Here is a 21,943-nt window from a genome sequence, read left to right on the forward strand (position 1 = left end):
AATTCCCCCTGATTTCTATTTTTTTCCATCCTTCTATCAGCTCTCTGTTTCATACTCTCACACTAGTCCTGACACACCGACTCAGTGAGCAGAGCCCAAGTCAGCAAGTGGCAAGCACAGAGAGAATACAGAAGAGCTATACAGGAATTCCATTCTACATTCCAGCCCTTGTTTATTCAGAACAACAATGTTGTCAGTTTTGCTTTTTGGAGGTGGGCAGGTTTTGGTTTACCTTTTTTTTAAGTGAAGTAGGCTGACTTAGGACAGGTTTTCAATAATAAACATGCCACTAAATAAGCTTTTGAATATTACCAATCACAGTACAACACTGTGTACAGCCATTTCTGCAACTGAGCCAAAAATCAAAATAATTAGCTATGTGATATATTTTGTTATGAAACTGAAAGATAACTACATCTGAGAAGCAGAATGAATGGTCAGTATATGTTGTGTTAACATAATGAAAAGTCGTGTAAAAGACCTTAAAATCTTGGCCATTTCCACAGTGCTAACCCATCCAGCACTGAAGCTCTGACTTAAAAGACAACTTCAAAGACTTCTTCATTAAAAGACAACTTCATTAGAATGCATGCATTTCTCTCTCTTGAGATTTCTTAAAATTCTGACACACTTTATAAGCTGTTGAAACTTCTACTTCTTTGCACTAGGAAAATACAGTATTTTGAAAACTCTGTGCAAAGTAGCAACTCGTGGAGCATTTTATACTCCATGCATTAGTCGGAAATATGAGACTGGCAAACTCATTAAACAACTATGTTCAGAACTATTAATTTGGGCAGCATTGCCTTATATAGTCATTAAGGCCAGCAAGCAGACGATACAGAGCTGGAATTGTTGCCCGTTACTTTAGACTGGAAAATATGAGAACAAAATCTACTGCTATTGCCAACTAATTCCTCTTCTCTCCTAACAAAAAACTAAAAGTGAAGTCAAGCCTTGATTGGCTGCAGCCACTTGCTTTCTAGTAAGGTGACAGAATTTGCTTTCTGCTATAAGTCTGCTTGGAAAAAACCTCGAGATCTGTGTATAACATAAAACTACAGAATAACTTGATTCACAGATTTTTTGGGGGGAGGGGGGGGATGGGAGAGTCCACACTTTAGTTTGCTGGGACCTTGACCACTATCTTAGCATTTAAATGAAAACAGGGTGAAAAATAATTTTATTAACAGATTAGGGTGTGAGCATTGACTTCTTGATTTTCCTAGTTTAGTCTACTCCCCATCCTTTCTCCTCATACTAAGTGAACCAGACCCTTAATCAGTTGGCACAGGGTTAGGACTAAAGACAGAAGCGCGCTGGAACTCTTTCCCAAGCTGGGACTCATGAGGTCCTGATAAGAAATGTTATTGTTTCATTTGATAAATTGTCAGTTTACTAGCTTAGGTGTAGTATGAGTTAAGCATTCAGTACTGAGTCAGGAAATGGATTGGGAGAGCACTAACCAGAAATAAAAACAGTGAGTACGCTAACGGCGACACGGTGCAGACTGCTCTCACATTCAATCCTTCTCATGGCCCTGTTTAATTTGCTAGTCTAAACATGAACGTTAACGGATGCCCTAAACCCCTACTTGTTGTGCCAGAGGATAAAAAGGAGATAAAACTAAGCAGACATCTTCCTAATGTTTAGACTCGTAGAAATGTGCAGATATCCAAATTTGGTTCATCTCAACTTATTCCTCCAATCCTTTCCAAATAAGAGAAACGATGTTTTTAACGGTGCTGCATGAAGTGCCTCCCTTTTACCAAAGGGCTAGAATAATGACATGAGCAACAAGAAAGAAGCAACCAACACTAGATTTTTTTATTACACCATATATAAACACTCACACAAACCTACCTTTTCACCAAGTCAACAAAACCAGTATCATAAGACAGAGCAAAATAACTATTAAAATAATGGGATTTCACTAAATAATATAATTGCCTATCTTCTGACTTCATTCAAGTATGTTTCCACGCCTCCACACCATGAAAATAGGATCAACTTTTCAGAGTCATGGTGATGAGGAAATTAGGATAATCTATTTGAGACTGTTTCAAAGTGCCTAAACCCATATATCTGTAATATAAATTCAGGCATAATCTGAATCTGCTCGAGTTGACATCACTCTTTTTATATTGTAATTAGAAAATATCCAAGACATAAAACCTTCCAATGCAAAATATACTTCTGAGTAACAAATAGGAACAACTAATTTCTTTAAAAAAGCCTGTATGTTATAAGAATTTCCATGATGCCCCCCACTTGCTCTCTTACTACAATGTTGAAGCTCAAATTACTGAAACTGCCTCACACACAAAACATCAAAGAAACTTTGAGCCAGCAAGTATATAACATGTATTACATACTCCTATCTTTTTCTCTAAAACAAGATTGTCGTATGGATGGAGCAGTTAGTCCTGGAACCCATTTCCAAGCACTTGAAGAAAAAAAAGACCATGAGAAATCAGCATGGATTCACCAGGGAAAAGTTATGCTTGACCAATGTGACAAGCTACAACAAACTGAGCAGCCTGATGGATGAGGGGAAAGCATTGAACGTTGTTCTCCTGGAGTTCAGCAGGGCCTTTGACACTGTCTTCTATAAGATCCTCACACTCAAGCTGTTGACATAAGGGCAGACATTGTGGGAGGATAAAAACTGGCTGAACAGACAGCCCGGAGGGTGGTGATCAGTGACACGTTCTATTTAGAAGCTGGTAACTAGCTAGTAGTGTACCTGAGATATCAATACTGTGTCCAAGCCTGTGTAACATCTTCATTAACATCTGGATGATAGGGCAGAGCATACCCTCATCAAGTTTGCTGATGACAAAAAACTGAGAGTGGCTGACACACCAGAGGGTTTTGCTGCTTCCCAGAGGGACCTCAAAAGGCTGGAGAAATAAACTAAAAGGAATCTCATGAAGTTCAACAAGGTAGTAGCAGTACAAAATCCTGAGCCTGGGGAGGAACAGCATCGTGCTCACCACTGGGGATCACTCAGGTAGAAAGCAGCCTGGCAGAAAAGGACCTGTACTGCCCAGACACAAAGCTGAACATGAACCAGCAATGTGCCTTTGCCACAATGGCATCCTGGGCTGCGCTGGGCAAAGCACTGCCAGAAGGCTGAGGGAGGTCAGAACTGTTTCAATTAGAAGAGCTATACCTATGTCAGTCCCAATGGATGTATGTCCAATATGTTCTTAAAAGACATCAGAAATTCAGATTATTTTTAAGCAGCCTATTGAAGTCACTCCCAAGCTCTACCTATCATGCTTTCCTTCATTCTCCTTATTCAGCCTGACTCTTCCTTGCTGAAATTTGTTATCCTGTCTACCCTATATAACTAGAACACATTACATACATGCTTTCTTTAACAGCTCTTGACATTTTTCAAGAACGTTCTTGATTTTCTCTGAACTAAACAATTTCTATTCTTTTGGCCTGTCCCTTATAGTGAACTCTCTTCTCCCTACCTTGGGTACCCTCCAACTGGTCAGTATCTCTGCTGAAGTTCTATCCCTGAAACTGAAAGTTTCTTGCAAGCTCTCCTCTTGTTTATACATTCCAGTCTTTCTATGCAATTTTCATACCAGCAAGACACTGGCAGCTCAGGCTCTGGCTATTCTTCCTGCCCAGACAGGAACTTCAGCCCAGCACTTCTTCCAACTGAATTACGTGACATCTTCTCCCACTCACTCTGCTACTGTCACGACTAATTTAAATGCCAATTCCATCTCAATCTGTACTATACCTGTTCTCACACTTGGGTCACTGGTAAATGTAATAAAAATTGCCTACCTACAATCGAAGTTAAAAACTTCAATCATCAGAGTAGATCATCTCCATACTCTGACTTAAACCTGTGGTTAATAGCATCCTCATAGTTTTTACAATTCTGAACATATGCAGTGGAATTTTAACACAGACCATACTCCCTAGCAGACTGTCATGAGAAACAGCAGCAATGTTTTCTTACAAACCATCTAGAAGGTACCTATTGCTCTTCTTTTGACTGTAAGCTTGTAAGGAAAGTGGACAGCTTTGATATATACATTTCATAATTTCAAGGTAATTATTATTCATCTTGTTTTCTTCTACTAATAGTAAAATTTGTTCCACCATTTCCACGGGAAACTAATTTCAACCAAAGTGATTTCCCAAGTGATTTCCCAAATCTGTTCCTTTTGCTGCTTATTTCTTGCTCCATTATCTACTGACTAAAGTTGTTTATCATCTGAAGAGACTAGAAATGAAGATACTACTTACAGGTTTCCTAAGGAAAAAAAGTGATAGTGCTCCAATTAGGGGCATGTCTCCAATTAGTGGTTCCAGGATAACCCTCATAGTACCATGGATCTGGGAGAGAGAAACAGAAAAAGACAATGGAATTGAATTCAGCTTAAGTTTAAATATAATCTATTCACTGGCAATGCTCACAGTTCTAATTCATAAAGTTCCCAATTTTGGAAGAATTACATATTTTATATATATATTTTTATATTTATGTATAAAACTTCATCCAAATCCATAAAATTGTACATACGCATTAAATGCTTGGACTTACAAATTCACTTCATTAATCTAAAAGGAGATGGGAGGCTGATAGATGAGGCCAGGATAAGGAGCAATGGCCAAAAGCTTGAACGCAGGAAGTTCCATACAAACATGTGAAAGAACTTCTTTACAACAAAGGTGATGGAGCAGAGGTACAGGCTGTCCAGAGAGGCTGTGGAGTCTCCTTCTATGGAGATACTCAAGACCCACCTGGATGCCCACCTGTGCAACCTACTGTAGGGAACCTGCTTTAGCAGGGGAGTTGGACTCAACGAGCTTGAGATCCCTTTCAGCCCTTGCAATTTAGTTATTCTGTGATCTACATTATTAGGTAATACCTAAAGCTAAGATAAATGATTCCTCTTATGAACCCACACACCAAATGTACATTTGCACTAGCTTCATTCTCTCTCTTTTCCCATAGAATATGGTACTGATTTAAAACAATTCTGTATCTCAAAGTACCCTTTTCAGCTCAGTCATGTTACTGAAGTTTTACATAATATCAATATTACTCAATTCTGAAAAAAAAAAAAAAAAAAAAAAAAAAAGGTAAGTAATAAAATCACAAAATTAGTGGCTCTCTCTGGCAACTTGTAAACTATTTCATCCACAAACTGCAGTGCAGTGACAACTGGATATCAAAATAAAGAAGAACTGTACTTTACCTGTATACTTTTTACACCAGCTCTACAGAAGTATCTCTTGATTTCCAAATCAATTTCACAATTTCCAACAAAACTAAGAAAGGAATAAAGGAATACATTTCACTTTTGTAAATTGAACTGCAGTAGAGTTAGTTCTGTCCTGCACAACCCAACAAAACTATATGATCCTTGGGGTCCCTTCCAACCCAAGTCATTCTATCCACCTCATAACATCAACACTATTATCAAAACACTGAGAAATTAATACAAAGATGTATGTCATCATCCCCAGAAACATATGTAAGACAAAACACATATGATTAATTTTGGGAATTCTACGAAAGCTGTTATACAAGTCTCAATGACATTATGTGGAGCTAGGTCCACTTTTATCTAATGTAATAAAAGCAGCACTATGCTGAGGTGGTTGTTTTGCTACAAATGGAAGCTGTTTTGAGTTATCCAGAGATTTGTGAAAACAGACAATATTTAGAAATTCAATAAACTGAGCATGCTTAGTAGGATGATCCACTGAGCAAGGCTTAAGCCAAAAGAGACAAGACTTTGCTGATGGGGAAGGAAGGATAGAAGCAAATTAGAAAATAACATTAAAAACAATTCAAGTTTTTCCCTGAGGAGTTCTTGAACCTCATTTTGGGAGCACCTCAAATGCTTAAAATTTTGCACGTGCTGGCCAGTAAAACCAAAGCTTCTGCATGTTTAATTTCTTCCTGCTGTTTTTGGAGTTACTGCAAGACTTTCTGTTCCCTTTGAGTTTCAATTCAAACACAGAACGATGATCTGGCACTACCATTAGTTCCTCAAGTCATTCAAGCAGTAAGGACAGATGAATTTTTATTTTTATATCAGATATCTGTTGATAAAATAGAAAGGTATTTTCTGTTCTTCCAAGCTTATCCTTAGGAGCCCAAACAGTTTCGTAATACTAAAAACAAAGTCAGTATCACTTGCTTGAGAAATCCTAGAACTGATACACTTCAATCCTGGAATGTGAATTGTTTAACAGATACTTTCATTTTATAATCTACCAGCAGAAACATCTGGGTTCTTTTTAGATAATGTAAGCAAAGGTTATAAACTGGCTTGGATGATGGTGGCTCTTCATATGTCAAATAGCTTTGCTGAAATATAGCTCCAAGTTTGAAATCATTTCCTTTCTGGCAAATATTAATGGCAGTAAGATGGAGCTACCAATACAAGATTGTCACTTAGGGTATTCTAGGTGCAGAATTGTATTAACTTCCAAGAGACCTAAGCAATATAGCAAAAACTGTTCAGCCATTTTTAAAAGTTTGATCTTATTACAGAGAAATTATTTCTGGGAAATTATGAAGAAAATGGAACCACTCACAAGGCAGAATCAAGAGAATGAAGGTGAGAGTGGCTGCATTCATATCTGTTATTCAGATCACCTGCAGTTTACTGTGCTGTGTGTGTGATGATGCTATCTGATTTCAAACAAATACAGTAAAAAAGAAAAGCACCAGAGCAGCAAAACATTCTTGTAATGCCCAACGTTGGAATTTATTTCAGACTACTCAAAATGACAAGTTTGGGGCACTGGAAGAAAACAACACAATGGGTTTAGGAAGATGACCATTGCTTTCTCTGGAAAGAATGCAGTTTAAAAATAGGTATATAATTTTTAATACACAATTTTAAACGATGTAATTTCTTTTTATATCTGTATCTAACTAGCCAGCTATTTATACACACACACACACAGCCAACTCTATAAGTATATGTTATAAATTCATGTAACAGTATTACAGAAAGGCCAACTCAAACCTGCAATTGAAACTTCAGTCTTGGCACTGTGTAACAGAGTTATTTGTGTAATGATGACTGGGAAACAATATATTCATTTGACAATCCACAATAAAATGATTAGTAATCGGAGTAAGAAATGAACTGCCTTTAAGGATGCAATGTCAAAAACTTTCAACCTTACAATAAAGTTAAACACAGCTTTATCCATTCAGATATTTATCTGGGTCTGTCAACAGTCAAAGCAGCATAGAACTCCACAGCAACACTAACATACAACTTGAAGACTCATTTACTCAGCAAGTTCTATACATTCAGATCATAGTACCCCAGTAAGATTACGGCTCCCATAATGTACAGACCACAGGGATAGATTACAGTTTAATGAGGACACACTTGTGTGAATACAAGAATAGCTGTAAGGAATCAGATCAGAAGCCAAGTACACTTTATGTGATCACTGTAGCCAGTAGGAAATTGCCAGAGGAAAAAGCCTTAAGAATAGCATAAACACATTTCCCAGATTACAGTGATCTGTAATTCTGTATTATGAACTACTCTCATTATTTTAAAAGGTCTACTAAACCAATTTTTATTTTTGTCTGCTGCCAGTAGCAGTAGCAAAATTCTCCATTCTAGCCTCAATTGCCAGAAGCTATGATAGTTACCCCATAGTTCAATTTCTGTTTTCTGCCTGAAAGACAGTGCTGTTGGTAGTGCAATGTCAGGCTGTTAGGCTTGTTATTTAAACAACTTCAAGGAATTTATTTCAGCCTGTTAGACTGAATTCTTCTCCAGCTGTTATCACTTTTCTAACTAGGTTCCAACGTAATGCCATGTAACATATGGCTGCAGATTTCACTGAAGTCTAGGAAATAAGACATTCCTGGAATTTTTTTGGCCCTTGCTCACAGAGGTAATCAACCTCCCAGAACTGAAGCTCAGGATGCAGTAACCAATTTAGATCTTAACCCTCTGGAGCCCACCTTAGACAAAGGAGCCTATAGTCTTAAACACAGCTGAAATTTAGAAAAATATTTCAAAATTAAAAATAATCAAGTTTAAAGTTTGGAGCTGACTTTGAAAAACAGAGGCTGAGATGCCTAATTATCTTTTCAGTTACTACTGAGGAAGCAGCAAGAAATGCAGAAGGCTGCTTTCTGCAGGATTACAATGGACTGACAAATCAGCCTTTCCACAAGGTACAAGCAGGCAAAATAGTCACCATAATACTTATCTATGACTGTTAACTACAGAAACGTTGCTGGGTTCACTGAGCATGCTTTCAGAAAACCCTGTAACTGCAGACACTGTTGAGGAAAGTCTTTGGCAAGCACAGGGTAGGTCTATTTATAAACCTATATGAAAGGGCAAAGAAACCTGAAGCAATTGTCATTATGTAATACATAGATTTACTACAGTTGGAGGCATGACCACAAGTTTCTAAAGCAGCAATCATTATCTCATATTGTGTTTATAAAGAATCTAAGAAATTGAGAAAAGACAAGTCATACAGACCAAATCCTTTGGCAAAGTTGTAATGAATTAGAAAAAAAGGCAGTAACTCATACATGATGCTTTAGATTTGGAAATCTTTTTTTTTTTTAGTTAACCAATGTTAATTTAATGATGCAGTCATACAGATAGTTGATATACTATTTGCCTCATTTAAATGCCATTTACAGCATGCAGTTCCTTCCTCCGTTCACTTGCAATCAGAAGTAACAACATTTGTGTACCAAAGCAATTCTTCTCATTCCACCCCAACATAACTGCCCACTTAAATAAACAAGACATATTCTAAAGCATAGGTACTGTTGCAATATGAAAATAAAGATCACCTGATCTGAAGATCCAAAATGATCTGCCTTTTGTCCACATTTTCAGTGTACACTTTTACACCATTTATCCTCAGAGGCTGAAAAAAAGAAAACTGAAGCTGAATCTTCTTACTGATATATGCAATATTAAACTCTGAAGTTAGAAATAAAGGTGCATATACACTTAATTATGTGTGAAGATACCAAGTTAGACATTTACTATAAGCACTATCAAAGGTGTGAAGTAATTCTATCAGTTTAGCTGAAGACAATCAGAAGGATCCACTCAATCACAACCCTTCAGGCAATTACTCTTGCTTTAGACCACTAGATTTCAATGTTTACTAGTTCAATGTTTACTAGAGGCTTTATACCAAACCTCTACCTCAACTTCTCTAGTAAACATCTGATTTCTTTGTACTAGACACATCTTACGCTGTCACAGTATTGTGCCACTTTCTTGTCCAGGCAGAACTACAATTAAAATTACTTTCCCTTAGAATAATTTACTCAGAAAAAACAATAATTCACTAACTCCATACACACACACACACAGAGAGAACACAACAGGTACAGCCCCTTGCGTGCTTTTCATCTTCTCAAAAAATAAAAATATTGGTTGAAGCAGGTAAGAATAAGTAGTGCCCAACTTATTGCAATTAGTGCTAACTTATTCTTAGCTTGGACTGGTCGAACAGGCTCTCCTGCAGGCACATGAGTTATATACTATGATCCCTTCTTCATGGGATTGAACAGCAGGTGAACATCTATCTGTTCCCTGAAACTGTAACACGCAGTAGTGTGAAAAGCTGAACCAGAAGCCTTGTCACTGGACTCCATACATTACATGCTGTCAAGTACATCTGTTACAAAACAAGATAATTGCACTTGGAACATCTGATAAGAAAAGTATAATGTTCCCTGCTCATTTAATCTAAAGCATTACATGAACAGTATTAAGATCATGTTGCTATGTGCTCTTCACATAACTAGATGCTGCTATATTTTATTTTAACGTTACACCAGAACTATTCAGATTTAAACAGGATACATGAAAACAGTACTTAAGGCAGAGCCTCTTAAAAAGATCTGACCAGAAACTGACCTGATGACCAATATCGATCTTCGTGAAACTGAAGGTACTGAGGTGGTTGTTTGCTCCTCTTACTGCTGGTTCTATGGTCTCCCGAAAGAGTTTCTCAATAAATTGGCAAATAAAAGGCCACATTTGTTTTACAGTCTAAGAAAAAGAGAAAAATAAAAAGAAACTTACTTATAAAACAGCTTCAGAAGTAACTAAAAGTATTTTTGAAGGCAGATATTAAGAAATACTGTACAATGTTTTGAACATGTCCATTTTGTAGACAGTTCATTACAGACATAAGAAGGAAAAGAAATGATATTAAGCAATTTCTTTTATCACACGTATTCACATGCAGCCTGCACAAGCTCAATGTTAAGCACAAGCACTTTATTTACTATTTTCTAATGAACTCGCGTTCTTCTTTGATCTTTGAATGAAACACACTTAAATAAATCCAAGCTACACAGATCAGTATCTCACATTATTATTACAAACACAAATCAAAACTGCAAAATTGATTTATTTTTAGATTGTAGGTCAGGAACTTACAGCAACTGGAAAGCATCCCAGAAAAGTAGAACATAAAAAACTGTGTTTACAGCTGTGATGACTTCCACACAATTATAGCTGTCATTATTCTAATGCCACCTAAAGTCACTCTCCAAAATCTCACACAATCTCAACCTTGTGAAAACAGATGTGATCTATCACAGCTCTGTCTCACGACTGACTGGATCAGCAACTAGGAACTTGTAAAAAGAGCACAGAAAGCCAAAACCATCCTATTCCCAGATTCTTCCCTGCTGTCTTTTAGATCTTAAATTCCCTTCCTCCTTGGACTTTTTTGGGAAGCAGTGCTAATTGCTGCCCTCACCTTGTTGAGCCATTCTGCTCTTTCTGTGTCTGGAAAATGGACCTAAAAAGAAAAACAAATATAAAATATAAAATATGTATTAATTGATCGTATCCAGTTATTAATAAAACAGGAAACTTACTGGTCTCCATACAAACACTATATATGAGTGAACAACACATTAAATACCTGGTGTTCTTGATAAGATCATCAGAACTCAAGAAAATAAATATGAACTCATTTCCAAACTGCACAAATACAAGCCCAGGCATATACCTTATAGTGACATCTGGAATTTACTGTTGCTTTAAAACCACAAACAAGCTAAAAAGAAATAATAAGCATAGCTGACAGCTAGTGCAAGATGTCAGCTAACTTTGCCTCTCATGTTTCAAAGGCTTTTAACACGACTGCCAGAATTCCGACTCCAACTGTTCCTTTCATTCGTGCCAGGTCTTTTGCAATATCAATAAATTACGATTAGAATATCTACTGCGTTCAGCTGAATCTCAAATACATGGATTTAAGTTCTCCCAAAAGCTCTTCAGAAGCTATTTTTAATAATTCCCATTCTTAGGCAGCTGCAGAATTCGGTGAGAGACAGAGGAGTGATGGTATATAGCTGGATGGAAAGTGCTCATCACAACAGGAAAACAACAAATTGAAGCAGCTTTCCAGAAGTAAACCATGGTTAGTAACCTTGTCTCTTCCACGCAAACAAGACAGGTAAAAAAGTGCAGTTCAGCAGAAACACAGTTTGTTTTTCTAATGTTGTGACCAGCTTCAATGACAGGATGCAGGTCACACCACTGAAACACAAAGAGCCTCTGAACACACTAAAAATCCGTGACCTGCATCTGCTGGCTTTTGTAAAGCAATGTCTCAAATGAATTGCAAAGTCTTAATCTCTTCAGAGCAGAACAGACTGTCACATAGTGTAACAGGCTTTACACAGCAATGTGACTAGTTATTTTCTCTAATAACCCATTATATACATAAACAGTGAGAGGCACACTTTTTAAACTGCATTATCAACAATTTGAATTTCAAAGCCCCTTTAATGACCCTTTTTAAGTTTAATTGTTATTATATTTTTGCACTAACAATCAGCATAACCATATTCTCAAGTATACTCAAGTTATCTCCTGAGCAGCACCAAATTTCTCAGGGTTGCTCCCTGAAGTGCAATCAATGTAGTCAGTTATTTTTCCATACAATATTTTTACAACTGTCTCACAGATCCAGCAAAACCACTACAAATGGTTGATCAAGATCATCAGGAGCATCTGCTTCTGACTGTAAGAAAAGCATTTTTTTTTTTAGTAACAGAACTGTTTTTCTAAATAAATACATAGATGAAATTAACCAAAATAACCCACCATGTTGTTCTTTTTTCTCCCTTCTAATTTCCCTTAAGAATTACAGGTAAGAATTCCATTTTAGACTACAGTAAAAATAATTTGTCATATGTTTAGAAGACACCTGCCTGAGGCCATATTATTTAATGTACAGCTGGTTCCTTCTATCTGTACTGACTGCTTAATTACTTGTTGCTCCAGATGAAAATCTTCAAGAAACTTGACTAGTCACTGCAGACTTTGCTATACAGTCACAATATAACCCACATTCTCAATATAATTTCAATATAAATAATTATAACTGAATTGCTTTCCAGTTATTCCCCAAAGGTCTCCCTGATTAGACACCCACCCCTTCTGCTTGATTTGGAAAGTTAAAACTACAAACAAAAATCCCTGTGTATTAATAAAAGCACGTGTGTCCAGCTAACATCAAAACCTAAAAGGGTACTGCAATCAGTCTACAACCTCTCCATGCATGACCAGTGGAAGGAGAGCATCCTGAGTAGGGATGGGCAGAAGCACAACCAAGATGCTTCAAGCCACCCAGAAGTACAGCATAAAAAATGATTTAAACTTAACCTGAAACCTTAGATGGTGTGGGGAAAAATGAAACGCTAAAATTAAGTGATCCCTTGAATTATAACTGTCAGATTAATTTGCTTAAATTTGTTGCCATTTTAAGTCAAAACGACTAGAAAAAAATCATTAAAAAAATGAAGAAAAGGAATCCCAGTATTAAGAGTGTAATACGGTAGGATTGAAGCTCAGTTTAGCAGCACTGCACTTTTGTGTGTCCAGTCAGCAAGGCAGGCATTTTCGGTGAGAGAGCTGAAGACGGCTGATGGTTTGATGCTGTGTATTCCAGGCAGCAATTTCCTTCTCTCTCCAGAAGCAGGTGGATGACTCCCTCATTCACACAGAGGAGTCAGCCCCAGTTTTCTTCTGCTCCACCCAATGTGAAAAGGCTGCTGCTCAAACACAAGCCACTCTTTTCTAATGAGAAGTAATTGTCTGTGAGTAAATTTATACTAAATGAAAACAAGAGTGAGCTGGAAGCAGGCACTGCTTCCCCCCCCCTTCCACTGCCTGCCCCCACCTTCCCTTCCAATAATTCAGCCCTGGTGTTATTCTGGCAATTTCTTAACTCTGTCAATGACAGAAATATCCTAGCTCCTGTATCTTCTGAATCACAACGTAGAAACAACTGCAACTACTGTTGCAGAACTGCGGGATTCAGTATTCCTGAAACAGAAGCTGAAACAGTTAATAATTAGGGCTCCTCAAAAACACTGCAATTAACTTCAGCCATTTGTTGCCTAAATTAACAAACAACTGCTGTTACCATTATTTTCCAGCAATCTGATTTGCTTCCGTTCAGCATACTTTGGCACGGATTCTATGCTTGCAGTCTTAAACGTAGTAAAATTATTAGCCTGTGCAAAGCAGAATCTGTATTCAGTGTTATAAATACAGTTTGCTGTGAGTATGAGAACTAGACAAGGACCCTGACACAATTCGACTGAGCATCACTGTGCATGCATTGCACAGGGAATGTCTTCAAATCCAAAAACATCTGTAAGATCCAGAAGGAGGCCGAGCATGGAAAATCAGCTTTGTCATACATACTATTACAGCCCACAGGGTACTCCACAGAACTGCAACTGGAAAGACCTATGTAAATCAGTGAGACTAACCATGTCCTGAAACTAAAAGCTACATAGGATAAGCAGCACAGGGTTTGACGGTAATTGGCTGTAAACAAAAATAGATGAATAAGTAAATAAATAAATAAATAAAGTCAAACATCTAAAAATCAAAGGGAGAAGAAACCACCCCAATATAAATCAGAGAGATACAGGTGGGAAGGGCCTTCGAAGCAACTGCTAGGGCTCTCTGATCACTGTAAAAACTAAAGTAGAAGTAGCAGAAAAAATGGAAACCTATCTTAATAGAAGAAGCAGTTGTAATGGCATGCAAGGTTAAGGACTGCATTTATTTATAAACTGGAATGTGAGGCATTTGAATGCTTGGAAAACACATCGGAAAACAAAATAAACCACTTAAAAAAAAAAAAAGAATTCCATGCCCTTTGAGTCAGATCTGCACCTATGAGACAGAGCAGCATTAGACACACATAGTTGGTGTCACACCAAATGTTCCTGCAGCACAGCACAGGCTGCCCCACGTGAGCTCTGCTATCAGCCCCACAAGCTGCCACGAGGCACAGCAGACGTCTGCTCAGCACACATTTCCCAGCGGGATGTCTGCCGTATTCCTCACTGTCCCACAAGCTCAGAGCCAGGGCAGGCATTGAGGTGAAAGAAGGAATTCGTCAGCAACACTACAACTAGACAAAGAGCAGATTTGCACTTGTAGGAAGACTGAAACAAGCAGCTTTTCAGCACATCCATATGTGCTGAAAAATACGAACATGTGAAAGCTTCTATACAAAAGGAATATACCTCAAGTATTGAAAAGTAGATACTCTGAATAGTTGAGAAAGTTGTATTTTGTTGTAGCCCTTTCTCCTGTTATTCTCTTCTTCCTCATGTCATACCAAGCAGTTCAAAACAGCTTACACATGAGATAAATATCCTGGTATTTCATAATGGGAACTTCCTAACACATTACAGCATTATACCTGGAAGACAAGGAAAACAATAGCAGCAGTGCACAGGATATTCTTTCGTAAAACCAGGCAAAGGTAGCACAGTGCAGGTCTTCACAAAATGCTGCAAATGGTTGCAGCACTGTTGTGACAGTCAACCCACCTACACACACTGCTGAATTTAATCTAAGCCAAAGTACAGAGGCAGATCACACACTCAAACTTTCTGCCATGCTAGCATTAAAACATGAAATTGAGTTGAAAATATTTAATGCTTTTCTAAATGCTGCAAGCATCTCTTATCAATGATCATAGAAGTATCTACATTTCTCTTTTAAGTAATATAAGAATGCCATTTTAATCAGTATTTTTTTTTAAAGAAGTTACACAAAACGTGCATAGAATCACAAGGTTGGAAACGACCTGCAAGATCATCTAGTCCAACCGTCCTCCCATCACCACTGCTACCACAAGCCACTAAGCCAGGCCTCGTAGCTCCTCATCCAGGTGCCTCTTGAACACTGCCAGGGACGGTGACTCCACCACCTCCCTGGGCAGCCATTCCAGTGCCTGACCACCCTCTGAGAGAAAAAGTTCTTCCAATCCAATGTCCAACCCAAACCTCCTCTGGTACAACTTACAGCCACTTCCTCAGGTTTCTTTTTGTTGCCTGGGAGAAGAGGCCATATCAGACTGCATATCAGACTGTAATTGGGAAAGTAACCCAGAAAGGCCTTCAAGTCGTGGCAGCTGTGGATCCCTCACTCACTCCATCCCCACTGCAACGCTGCAGCACCACCAGTGTGCTCTCACTTGGACATTCCACCTGGCTGCTACAGGAAACACTGCCTTTGGCAACACAAAACAACAGTGTATTTGCAAAGGAAAATCCTCCCTGAAATACTGCTCTGATGTGACTGACAGAGCAACCCAGGACCACTCAGCTGAAGGATGCTGAGGCAGCAAAGCACAAGTTCAGTTTTCTCCATGCATGCCTTTCACTTCAGTACCTACTAAATATGCTTCACTCACACAGGCAGTGAGGCTTGTTGAGAACTGCAGTACTTTTCAGCAATTTGACTCATCAGTACAAAACCTACATAAAATTTGCTTAAGTGCTGCTATTTTTGCACACGAGTGCAAAGAGAGACAGTGCAAGTACACTGCAGAATGAAGTTATCCAGAAACCTATTTTAGCAGCAGCTTGCCATAAAATCCTCTGGGATAAGCATTATAAGCAGCTGCTCTGGAAGAAGGACAGAACAGTAGTCTGCAAGCAGTGGAGCTGGGAAACCCTTCTTCTAGCCTGACACTCAGCCTTTGCAATCCCATCTCGAGGAATGCTGGTCAGCCCAGAAGTTCACTGAGCACCACTCGCTTCCAGAAACATCAGACCTTAACCCCATGAAGAACAACACAAATATATACCCCTTGCCATAACATATTTTTTGCTCCTCTGTTTTTTCCCAGAGTTTAATGCAGGTTTCTGATCTCAAAACAAGTTACCAAGAACAGGAAATACAAAATTAGAAACTAACTTCACCAAGTAAAAAGATTTATTTTGCTTTTGTCTTTCCCTAAAAGAAAAAAAAAATTATCACAACAGAAACAGACTGAGGAAATTAAGTTACGCTTCCCAGCTTGATGGCCAGATTTTGTATTTTAAATATCTCTTTGAGAATAAAAATTCTTTCACACTTCATATAGGAGGGTTTAAATTTAAAAGGACTAATGAAATCACTAGATAAAGTAGAAATGCACGGATGAAAACCCCAATGTTCACAGATCTAACAAGGCATCTGGCTGGCAGCCCTTTGATTATACTGGTTGATTTCATATCCTTTATTCAGAAATCACCAAGGATAAGTACTCACTGAAAGCAACCCCCAAGTTCATGTGAAGTGAAAGATTCCCAACAAAAACATTTCAAGGCCTTCTTCAACTGAAACAAAAGATTTACCTTTCTTCTAAATTGCCAGTTGGAACAGAAGTGAAGTTGCGCACTTCTTAAAGAGAGGTGATTAGTTTTAGGTTTACCACTTATTACCCAAAAGAGCTGTGAACTTGCTACCTGCTAACCGTTAAGACAGCACAGTGCCCTCTGTCTCACCTTCAGTGAGCGCTCACAGCAACAGCAATTGTATTTAATCACCCATGTCCAAGGAAAGGCAGGACAAGTAGAGTTAAGACAATAGATAAATGAAGGACTGATCAACATGACACCTGAAAACGATCAAGAAGTGGATTTACGCTCAAAGACTTGTTGTCACAGCAGGTGCCAGACATCTAACTTAACCAGAATTCACGAAGTCAGACATCTCCTCACAGCCCATGCTACCATGCCTCCAGGTTCCCACAATTGCCACTGAAAGCAGACTCAGATTTTAAATGGTCGGACTGCTGAAAGGTACAGCATGAACCAAACTTATCAGGACTCTCATTGAATTTTGCTACTTGAAAAATGCTACTTTTTGACATGCTGCTCACTTAATCTCTTGTTATTCTCAAAAGTCATTTCAGTCATTTTCCTCTTTACCCTAGCAGTCTTAATTACCTTGAAATTTTAGCTTTCGGGTTATCTAAGTTTTATAGGGCATTGACACCTTATTTTTAATGTCACATTTTAAAAAATATCATATTTTATATTTTTATTTTTAAGCATAGATGACAAATTCCTTTCCAATTCTCTTGAGAATCCAGGCATGTTCCCAAGGATCGTACCGCATGCCAGAGTGTTTTGCTGTCTTCATGATCAACAGAAGAAAAATTTCCTCTCTGGATTGCTAAATACAAACTTTAAAACTCGCTTATACAACCAGTGAGGCAGCACAACTTACTATCCTTTGAATGGACTTGTGCAAAGCATCTCTCACTGTCCCACACCACATCCTTGTCCCTAAGCCTGAGAGACATGGGTGTGACAGATGTACCGCTCAGTGGATAAGGAATGGCCCAGATGGCCACACTCTAAGTGTTGTGATCCACAGCACTGTTCAGGTAGTGACTGGTGACAAGTGCTGTTCCTCAGGGGTCTGTAGTGGACCAGTATTGTTTAGTATCTTTGCTGGCGACAAGGACATCAGGATTGACAGCACTCTCAGAAAGCCTGCTGAAGACACCAAGCTGTTTGTCGCAGTCAACACAGGGGAAGGAAGGGATGTCATCCCAAGGGACCTGGACAGGTTTGAGAGATGGGGCCATGAGCAGCAAGGCCAAGTGCAAGGTTCTGCACTTTGTCTGGAGCAATCCCAAACACAAACATCATCTGGACAGAGAATGGATTGAGACAAGCTCAGAGGAGAAAGACTCGAAAGTACTGGTTGATGAGAACATGAGCCAGATGTGTGCCCATGCAGCCCAGAAGGCCAACTGTATCCAAGGCTGGAACACCCTTCCCATGAAGAAAGGTTAAAGAAGCTGGGCTTGGTCAGCCCAGAGAGAACAGAAGGCTCCAGAGACGCCCCAGTGAGGCCCTTAAATATTTAAAAGGAGCTTACAAACAAGATGGAAACTGACTTTTTCATGGCCTGATGACCCACTCCTGGAGTTGCTGAATGCAAGGCTGGATGGGGACTTGGGTAGCCTGATCTGGTCAGTGGCAATCATGACCATGGTGGGGGGCTGAAACTGGATGATCTTTAAAGAACCCTTCCAACTCAAGCCATTCTATGACACTACTAACTTAGTGGGTCTCTTCCAACTCAGGATGTTCTGTGACTCTATGCTCTTCAATGTCACCTACAACCCAAACCATTCTGATTCCATGAGTTGTCTGCAGCTATGAAAACAAGTGCTGGCTTTTGTGTCAAATTGCCCACAGTTCATACTGCTTCTATCTGTACTAAGAAGATTTTGTCATAAAAATAGAAGTTCTCCCCGTTGCTTTTTTCATGCTCTCAAACACAAGTCTGCAGTTTGCTCACCCCAAAACCAGTAACATTACATGCAAATTCAAGCTGGGTCAATAGCATCCTTAGAAGCCAGACACGAATACAGAACACAGTCATTATATAGTTCTTACACTCTTTCGCCTGATTAACTTCTCAGTGCAGCAAAATCTGTACATACTGTATTGCACACAGTACTAACTACCAGATTTTATTCTTCATATTAAATGATTTTTTTTAAAACAATCAAAAATCTTAGAAGGTTTGACATCTTAAAATCTGCCTGTGTTATTTCTAGCTGAAAAACCAGCAGCTTACTATGTAAAATCTCAGAAGTATACAGGACACATGCAATGCATGGCAGTTTTGTTGAACCTCTAAATATTCAGTGATAAACTCTAAAACCATACTGAAAAACTGACAGAAGGCAAAACAGACTAACAAGAAAATAAATGAAAAACAAAAACAAAAAACCAACACCCCACAACCACAATGTTTTATTTGGGTCTCAGTTCAAACTGTGATGACAAATGGTGAGGAGAAAAGCTCTGGTTAACGAACAGCATAAAATACTGTGTGGCACAAAGCATCTCCTTCTTGTTTTTCCATTCAAGCACTTCATTCCACATGCACAAGAGTTCTCTGAAACTGTCCATGTTTGTTTCTTGTCTTCTTAAGGACACCACCCATCTACAGATCAGTTACAACATGTTCACCCGCAACACCAGCACTTCATCCAGAAGTACAAGAAGCTTGCCTGAACAGATACTGAGTACTGGGAAGTCCAAGCAGACCTGCTTATGAAAAAACACAGACACACACAAACCAAGTGCCACTCGTACATTTCTGGGCTGGTTCTTACATAAAGCTCAGTGTTCTTAATGATCAGGTCTGCAGCAAGATTTCTAACATTTGCTTCCTCTGAAAGGATTTTGCCTGCCCTCTCCCCCCACGAAGGGACCACATCTCAGCATAGTACACTAAATACTTGCTGTTAGTTGTTTACCAAAGATACTCAGAATACAAAACACACTTCTTTGGCACCACTTACCAAGTCTTGCACTAGGTGAGATCAAAGGCCCTGCCCTTGGAGTTCAGAAATCAACATCTGCAACTACATCTGAGGCTTAAGGAAAGAAAGCAAGCAGTACCATGAAGTTATCCTTCCCTGAACATACTTGCAGTTTCTCCAAAAACTGACTGTAACCCTCAAGCAGGATCATGCTGAGAACAGGAAACCAAAGAAATGCAGAACTGGGAGACACGACCATTGAATTCTAACCCACTGCAGGCATCATTATGCTATTTCTGTTTATAAACTCCACCTTTAAACCATGGAGTTTGCTGCCATTACTCAGAACAGAGCAGGAAGGACAGCTCTGGTGTGTTTTTGGTAGCGTGGGTTGCTAAGGAAAGACTGAAGCACTCTGCTAGACCAAGTTTCTATACTTAGGTATGCTACATCATGTGTTTGAACTACAAAGTGGAACCAATACTCACCCTGCCACCCAACTTAATTAACTGTTAGCTTCATTCTTATGTATCTTTATTTACTGCAGGCATATCCATTGGCTTTGAAATAAAAGTGTTTTCGTTATATATTGAGGAGATCTTAAAAGTATGTTTCCAGTCCTGCCTACAGCTCATTCCTCTATTCATCCAAATTGCAGATCTGTTTCAATAGCCTACCTTTCAACTCGAGTAACTGCCCCGTGACTGAGCTTAACACCTCTTACCCATTTTATAAGTAGTACAGCAAGTGTGCTTAAATTAGACTGAAGGGATACCACTTAAAAAACAAACCAACATCCACTGCTGAAAACACGCATGCGTAAGCCACTGAACTGCACAATAACATCCAGCAAGCTGCAAATCTGCCACAAGATCCATGCTTTCTGTCAGCCTCAGATACCATCAGAAAAATGCTGTACAAAGTTCGGAAGCAGTAGGGTTTTCACATGTAAATGCAGCATTTCATTACTCTGGCATTAGAAAAACAGGTAAAATCCTGGTTCCAGTAAAGTAGCTGATGGTACTGACTTGTGGCAACTTTATATTCCAGCACACTTATAATGCTACACTGATAATAACATGAAAATACCACAAAAACTATGTTAGGAAAAACCCTTCAGCATGGGCAAAGTGGCCACAGAGTGCAGATATAGCACTTGTACATATACAATTAAAAACAGCCTGACAGCCCTGCACCAGCACTTAGCTTTGACACAGATATTCATGAGATAAAATCTGAAATGAACAGAATTTAATACTTACAAGAACTGCAGTTATACACTGCATAATAAGTAGGACAAAAAAGTTTTATGTAAGTGAAACTGTGAGCAATGCTTCTTGAAATCTTAAATGATTTTATTCACAAAATGAATCGAACAGCAAAACACTCTCCAAAGCACTACAGGGTCTACGATCCTCCGAAACCAGATGAACAGTGCTGGGCAGGCGCTCCTGAGTCTGCAATATCATTTACTCCACACTCAGCAAAAACAAAGACAGGGCTCCCCATGCAGGACTGAAAAGTGAACCTTTTCTCCAAGGCATTACCACATGTTGCAATAGCACAGTTGAAACATTCCTAGATACTCACTGCTCTGTTGACCCTTTGACTTGTGCACACAGAAACAGCACGCTTCGGTCACTTGACTCTCCTTTCAAGTCTTTGTAAACCAACAGAACCAAGGTGGAAAAAAAATACTGCTATGAATTTGGAGTTCAGAAATCAACATCTAACTACAGCTGTATCATTTCAGTCTGCATCAAAATGTTCTTCAGTGTCCGTTATGAGTTCTTACATCATAAAAAGAACCATGAAAGAAACTGATCAAAAACACTACAGATACAACTATTCTTTCTAAGCTCAGCTATTTTTAAAACAATAGCGGAAACTAAACAATATGCCTCCACCTGTTGTTTGGGTTGTTTAACGTGAGCAATATATTTCTTGAAGGATACTTCACTTTAATTCCTCTAGCTTTAATATAAGCTCACTACGCTTATTTTATTTGCGGATATTTAGAGAGGAAGACCAATATTTTTGTGAGAATATCCTGGACTTCATACATAAGCAGTTAGAAAACCAGTCCTTCAGTGGGATCCCAAGTTACAGAAATATCTTAAGTATGTTGCAAGGATTTTCAAGAGCAACTTTTAGGTAGCAAGCATAAACCACCTGGAAACATGAACCACCAAGACATCCCTGTATACACAGCCACTGCTTCTGCCCAGCTGGTGCTTACATGAAGATCTTTGCCCAGAACCAAAACTAGCCCTCATATAAAGGCAGCCACTGCCCTTCAAACATATGATGGTTAGGA

General features: G+C 38.8%; 1 protein-coding gene across 5 annotated transcripts in view; it reads right to left on the bottom strand.

Annotated features, from left to right (window-relative positions):
- The window catches only part of ESYT2 (extended synaptotagmin 2), a 66,601-nt gene that overhangs the window by 31,613 nt on the left and 13,045 nt on the right, over positions 1-21,943 (bottom strand). For all 5 annotated transcript variants that reach the window (XM_052693442.1, XM_052693441.1, XM_052693444.1 and 2 more), the window contains exons 2-6: positions 10,780-10,821; positions 9,927-10,061; positions 8,843-8,919; positions 5,235-5,307; positions 4,279-4,368 (exon numbers count right to left, since the gene is read on the bottom strand). In XM_052693442.1, coding sequence (XP_052549402.1) covers positions 4,279-4,368; positions 5,235-5,307; positions 8,843-8,919; positions 9,927-10,061; positions 10,780-10,821 — 417 coding nt within the window. The remainder of the gene's footprint in view (positions 1-4,278; positions 4,369-5,234; positions 5,308-8,842; positions 8,920-9,926; positions 10,062-10,779; positions 10,822-21,943) is intronic.

Source organism: Tympanuchus pallidicinctus, unplaced genomic scaffold (assembly GCF_026119805.1).
Source record: "Tympanuchus pallidicinctus isolate F22 unplaced genomic scaffold, pur_lepc_1.0 scaffold3, whole genome shotgun sequence".
NCBI lineage: Eukaryota > Metazoa > Chordata > Aves > Galliformes > Phasianidae > Tympanuchus > Tympanuchus pallidicinctus.